This window comes from Primulina tabacum, chromosome 4 (genome assembly GCF_025594145.1).
Source record: "Primulina tabacum isolate GXHZ01 chromosome 4, ASM2559414v2, whole genome shotgun sequence".
Lineage (NCBI taxonomy): Eukaryota > Viridiplantae > Streptophyta > Magnoliopsida > Lamiales > Gesneriaceae > Primulina > Primulina tabacum.
This window is the reverse complement of record NC_134553.1, coordinates 45,611,337-45,617,878: the sequence shown is the minus strand read 5'-3', so window position 1 is coordinate 45,617,878 and position 6,542 is coordinate 45,611,337. Positions and strand designations below refer to the sequence as shown.

At 36.4% G+C, this 6,542-nt stretch overlaps 1 protein-coding gene across 2 annotated transcripts; it reads left to right on the top strand.

The window, feature by feature from the left end:
- The first annotated feature begins 1,237 nt into the window (after positions 1–1,237).
- LOC142543437 (type IV inositol polyphosphate 5-phosphatase 7) lies at positions 1,238–6,127 on the top strand. Of its 2 annotated transcripts, XM_075650689.1 has the most exons (13): positions 1,240–1,945; positions 2,031–2,118; positions 2,600–2,668; positions 2,866–2,974; positions 3,054–3,158; positions 3,248–4,004; positions 4,092–4,285; positions 4,478–4,586; positions 4,713–4,861; positions 5,018–5,256; positions 5,475–5,542; positions 5,626–5,745; positions 5,824–6,127. In XM_075650689.1, the coding sequence occupies exons 1-10, from the start codon at positions 1,916–1,918 to the stop codon at positions 5,238–5,240; spliced, it is 1,833 nt and encodes a 610-aa protein (XP_075506804.1). In that variant the 5' UTR covers positions 1,240–1,915; the 3' UTR covers positions 5,241–5,256; positions 5,475–5,542; positions 5,626–5,745; positions 5,824–6,127. The 2 variants fall into 2 exon arrangements, with proteins under 2 accessions (XP_075506805.1, XP_075506804.1); XM_075650690.1 differs by lacking the exon at positions 2,600–2,668 and having other exon boundaries at positions 1,238–1,945.
- Positions 6,128–6,542: the final 415 nt, after the last annotated feature.

Below are 6,542 nucleotides of genomic sequence, written 5' to 3'. Positions count from 1 at the left end.
ATTGTTGGTATTTATCCATTAAAAATTGCTAAATTTGTGATGAGCATGATCAAGGAAACAAATTAAGCATTCCAACAAAGTAGCATTGAATGAGAAATAACACACACTCATTTTCCTTTATGTGCTGACACAAAGTATACGTTGTGAAAAATTCACACACATATATAGAGTATGTCTCTTATGAGACGATCTCATGAATCTTTATCTGTGAGATGAGTCAACCATACCATTATTCACAACAAAAGGTAATATTCTTAGCATAAAAAATAATATTTTTCATGGATGACCCAAATAAGATATCCGTCTCACAAAATATTACCTGTGAGACCGTCTCACACAAATTTTTGTCATATATATATAATATATATGTGTGTGTGTGGACATATATTGTACACATTTATGCACGGTAGATGTACAACATCCAATATGTATATCACCCATTATCGGTGCTCACATAAGTATGCACACATGTATGTGTCCATTATATATATATATATGTATATTCTTGATATAAATTTATACAACTTTGATTTAATTTTATCTTACTTATAAGTTTGATATGGATCTTTTTACATGATAATAATGCATATTTCAATAACTAATACACAAAAAATAAATCCTACATGTAAAGAATCATACTTTATACGCAAATAATTGACAATACAAATCTCCAGACATTCCAAAATTCCAATTCACAGACAACAATCACCACAGCCCAAGAAAGCGAGAAATATTGTATAAAGCAAAGTACAACTTATTTTTTAATAATTTTTTTAATGAAATAAGCCAACCGATATTCAAATCAGATCATATCAAATGTAATTTGCAACTATTTCTGAATTGGAGTAAACTTTATCTTTATTTGCTTTTGCATGCTTTAACTTTGTTTGCAAGACCAATGCCAACTTTTAAATAATAATTTTTTTTGGGAAAAAAAAACAATTTTCGCTCTCCCTTGACAGTCTACAATTTGCTGACCAATTCCTTTAATCCTCGCCAGCTGAATAAAATTTGATCTTTAAGTTTGGTTTTTCAATTTTTTGAAAAAAATTGAATTTTTATTGAAATAAATTAATAATGAAGCGATTTTATTCAATGCATTTGTTTGACTAAGCCAAGATTTTGGTCATAATAGGTCACCTATGTGTGTAAAAAGACATGACTGTTATCTCTTCCGTCATGCTGGGACTGGTGGCCATGGCTTCTGTTCAAAAAAGCTAGCCGCGCGCACACACACACACGCGCGCGTACACATGTGGGTGTGTGTGTGAGAGAGAGAGAGATAGAGAGTGGGAGGGTGCTGTGATGGCTCACTTTATTCTGCTCAAATTCGATGCATTGCTGTAATTATTTTGCCACTGAGAACGAGGCTGAGCACTGTTAAAAAGGGTGAAAAAGGGAAGGCCCCCCTCGGAATTCCTTCTTTATCTCTCTCCTTGATACTTGCATTGTCTTGTTCTTAAGTTGGTTCTCCTCTCGTTTTCTTGTGTCATTCGCATTTGTGTCGATGAATTTGGACTCCCAGTCTACTATATCTTCCTCCTATTGTCAAGTATTGTGCGTGTAGGCCGTTTGTGTGTTTAGTACCGAGGTATTTCATAAAGAAAGATTGAATCTTGATTGATGGGGTTCAGGGTGAGATGTTGAAAAACTTGGTTGCTGAAGTTCGAATGATTTTTTTAAAAAAATTTGGTGAGGCCCATTTGCAAATTTTCGTTTTTGCATGGGGATTGAAGCGAGGAAGCTAATGAAGATACATAAAAACTTGTGAATTTTAAAGGAATCTTCTTATTGGTGTTTTTGATTTTCGGTTTCTCTTTCTTTGGAGTTGATTTTGGGGCAAAAGATCAGATTTTTGGGAGAGGGGGAAGGCATAAGTGTGTAGAGAGTGCCGTATGAAGTAATAGGAGGCACAATGAAAGATGAAAATACCAAGAAAAGCAAGGTTCTTTCCATATTTTATTTTGAAATGTAATTTCAAAAATTTTTCTTTTTGTATGCTGAAATGATTTTTGTTGGGTATTTTGAAGCTCTCATGGTCAAGGAAACTGATCAGAAAATGGTTCAATATCAAATGCAAAAACGAGGACTATGAAGCTGATGGAGCGGTTCATGGAGGTGTGTACACAATTTTCTTGAATAAGAGTGTATGATTTCCATGTGGTTAGCAATAATTTGGATTTGTGGTTGAGTTTTCGATATTTGTTTTGTAGTTTTCTGATTATCTCTTCTTCCTTCTTGTCATTTTGTCATTTTTTGTGCCTTGAAATTTATTTTTTAATGTTTTCAACATGGTATCGGCTGTTGAGAAATCCTATGGGAAGATACAATTGCTCTCTGGCTTTTATATGCTTTCTTTTTATTCTTCATCATAATCAAGTAAATTCAAGCTCCGACGCTGCTTGTTGAAAAGAAAGGAAAGAAAAAAATAATTTGAATGTGGTGAAATTCCAACTTCAAGGACCTTTTGTTAACTGTCTTAATTTTTCTTTCTCGAATATTTGTATGCAAAATTATGTTAAAAAAACAATGCAAAATTGAAATTGTAAATTGCTGCTTAATTTTGAGAAAACTGAGTGTTCATAATAATTCTCTTTAGGCGGGGATGCGGAGTCGAGGAACAGCTTTTCTGAAAGGGAACCATCTTCAATCAAGAAAACTAGAACTGGTCAGTAGTGTCATATTTCTAACTTTGAGTTTACACTTCCAAAAGTTTGAAAATTGCAAGTGTGTTCAAAGATTTGTCTATAACTATAAATTACGTTCATACTATTTTATATATTAGATATCATGTTTTCATACATTATACCTTTCTCTTGGTTGATGAGACTGGTTTTGAAGAGATTATCTGTGTTGGTTCTGCAGAAAACTCAACCAAAAATATAGAGCGTTCCTTTTCTCGTTCACGTTCTCGATCCAGGCGAGGGAGAGGCTATCTTGATCATCCTCAGATTATAAATATTCAGAACTATAGGTTTGCTTATATTAATCAACTTATTCATTTTATTTCCTTTTGCTCTTAGTTGTGGTTCTTAAATTGGTTCTTGGTTCAGTGTCTTCGCATCTACCTGGAACGTGGCAGGAAAATCACCACCGAGCAATATGAACTTAGATGATTGGCTACATTCGGCACCTCCGGCTGACATATATGTACTTGGGTATGATTCGAACTTTGGATCCAATAATGACAAATAACCAAATTTACCGTGTTCTTGATCCGAAATTTGTTGTTCTTTCTGCGTTGTAGTTTTCAAGAAATAGTCCCTCTGAATGCTAGTAACATTCTCGTCGCTGAGGACAATGGTCCTGCCAAAAAGTGGCTTGCCCTTATAAAAAGAACACTAAACAATGCTCCTGGTGCTTGTGGAGGCAATGTGTGCTATACACCATCACCTATCCCTGATCCCGTTGCCGAGTGGAATGCAGATTTTGAAGGTTCTACCAGACATAAAGCCTCGACTTTCTTTCCTCGTAGATCCTTCCAGACGCCACAAGGCTGGAGAATGGAGAACGATATGTCAACCCCACAACCTCGGCTGGACAGGAGGTTTAGTGTGTGTGACCGAGTAATTTTTGGTCATCGGACTAGTGACTTTGAGCCAAGTACGAGATGGGGTTACAGGCCAAGTGATTCTTCTTCTAGCCAGAGGCCGAGCGACTACTCCTCTGGTCATCGACCGAGCGACTATTCTTCAAGTCGTAGGCCAAGTGACTATTCTTGGGGTCAGAGGACAAGTGATTTTTCAAGATGGGGGTCGGATGAGGATTATTTGCCTGGGGAATCACCGAGTACAGTGCTGCATTCACCAATGTCATACAGCACTTATGCACAGGGGGAAGATCCGTACACAATGCCTGGACATGCAAGATACTGTTTAGCGGTAAGCAAGCAAATGGTTGGTGTTTTCCTCACGGTTTGGGTTCGAAACGAGCTGCGGGAACATGTTCGGAATATAAAGGTTTCTTGTGTTGGTAGAGGATTGATGGGATATCTTGGTAATAAGGTAATAATTTAGCTTACAGTCGATCAGATTGGATTTGGGCATTTCTTGAACAAATAGACTTAGAGGCTGTACCATTTTTTATTGCAGGGATCCATTTCCGTGAGCATGTTGCTGCATCAGACCAGCCTTTGCTTTGTGTGCAGTCACTTGACGTCTGGTCAGAAGGAAGGAGACGAGCTTCGAAGAAATGCTGATGTTGTGGAGATCCTAAGGAAAACGAGATTCCCACGAGTTAATGGTATCAACGAGGAGAAATCACCAGAGACAATCCTTGAACACGAGTAAGATTCTCCGGCTTCGATGAAAACCCCCTCATTTCTCCTTTTGGTGAAGTGAATTCTTTCTCTTAACCCATTATTAACAACAAACCTGCAGATGAATTATTTTTTTCTGTTGTCGTAATAAGAGTTAATTAAAAATTCTTGTTCATATCTTTTGTCTAACTATTGTTGTTTAATCTCTTTTTGCTGTAGTCGAATTATTTGGATCGGAGATCTAAACTATCGAATTGCACTGCCATACCGATCAGCCAAAGCACTTGTTGAAATGCAAAACTGGAGAGCATTATTAGAGAAAGATCAAGTATGATATCTTCTTATGTTTTCTGAGGATTTAGCTGTTCAGTTCTTGAAAATACTTGGTTATATTTTGTTTGCTTCTTTGGTAATACTGAATGAAAATTGCTTTCCTGTTTTTTTTCCATTACAGCTTCGGATTGAGCAGAGACGAGGTCGAGTATTTGATGGGTGGAGGGAAGGGAAGATATATTTCCCACCAACGTACAAGTATTCTCATAATTCAGACAGATATGCAGGTGATGATATGCACCCCAAAGAGAAACGAAGGACGCCTGCATGGTAATAATCTATGACTGATACTTGTTTTCTGCAGTCATGACCTAAATTCTCGAATAATTAAAAACAAAATTATTTATTCTTGATGTATTATTCTGATATCAAATTACATATCCTCTGCTAAGTTAAGGTTTGCTCTTGATTCTTTCAAACCTGCAGGTGTGACCGAATTTTGTGGTATGGCACTGGCCTTCAACAATTATCATACGTTCGTGGAGAATCCAGGTTTTCAGATCATAGGCCGGTTTCCAGCGTGTTTTGCGCGGAAGTGGAGTCTGTCCCCAATCGGTTGAGGAAAAGTATGAGCTATTCGAGCTCTAGAATCGAGGCGGAGCAACTGTTTCCATACTCACATGGTTACACTGAACTCTGCTTTTTTTGAAGAACTTCTTATAAAGGTACATGATCTCCTTTGTCTTACTTCTTAATTCACCATCATATAGACTTTGACATCGCGTTTTCTGTCCTCTATTACATATTGACCTTCATATACGTGTGTATGCCATGCTAAAAATCCCTTATGGTACCATTTCAAATTGGCAGTCATGAAAGGGATATTGTCAAGTGTTGCATTGAGTTGTCTCATCTCTTATGTTTCATCGGTCCCCATTTGCAGGATATAATGGCTATCATGAACTCAAGATGGGGACATCTCTTGGTGGCTTTGCCCATTAACCGATAAAAGTGAGTCCCCTCTCTATTTCGGTCCACATTTCTTAGCAATTCCCTTTGGATCAGTCTAATTTTCATTCTCGTCTTCTGATCAGATGTACATATTTACAATCTTAACGACTAACTTCACCCGATGTCAACGCTACTTACTCAACACAACTTCTTAGTTCTTACGTTTCATATGAAGTTCGTGTTTTTAGCCCTACATTTACCAGGTACCATCACATTCATATGCTTCAAACTTCACAAATACGACATTCTTTCATACTAATGAACAAATAGTTTCATTGCAGGATGCGGCTACAGTATGAAACCATTCAAGAAATGTAACAGAAATATCCTGGCTTCATTTTGTTGATTAATTCTTTATTTGTTAGATTAGAAAAAAAAGGACTCTTGACAAAGGTGAGATTAGTTATGGTCAAAATAATCAAACCCCTTTTCACCTTTTAGCTTTAAATGAAGAGAGAATTGAGAATACTCATTGCTAACGTGATAGGAAAATTACAGCATCATCATTATTTCATTTCTGCAAGAGTGCCTTGTGCTCTGTTTGATGCTAATGATTTTTACTGAAAAGTTGTTTTCTTGGTTTCTTCCCTTTTGTATGTATCTATGTGTCCATATATATATATATATATATATATATATTATAGATATAGTATATACTATTTGTCTGCTTTACTTTAGTCTGCGATTAAAGCAAAAGCAACTGAGATCAAAACAAACTGGAAAAAAAAAGTCAGATAGGTTCAGATATTGCAGGTTTATTTGGTGGGAGACATGGCTTAGGAGTAGTTCCTTTCATAGGAAGAGACATATTCCTTTACATCCAATGTTAGTTATTCCAAGTTTGTTGAATTCTCATGTGGTTCATCTGGTTTTCATATTAGTATAAACAAAAGATTCATATTAGTATAAACAAAAGAATGTACGACTACATATATGTTGATGATCCACTCTGAACTAAACTAGGTCGCCTGCCGATAAAAACCAACCCATGATGCTACAA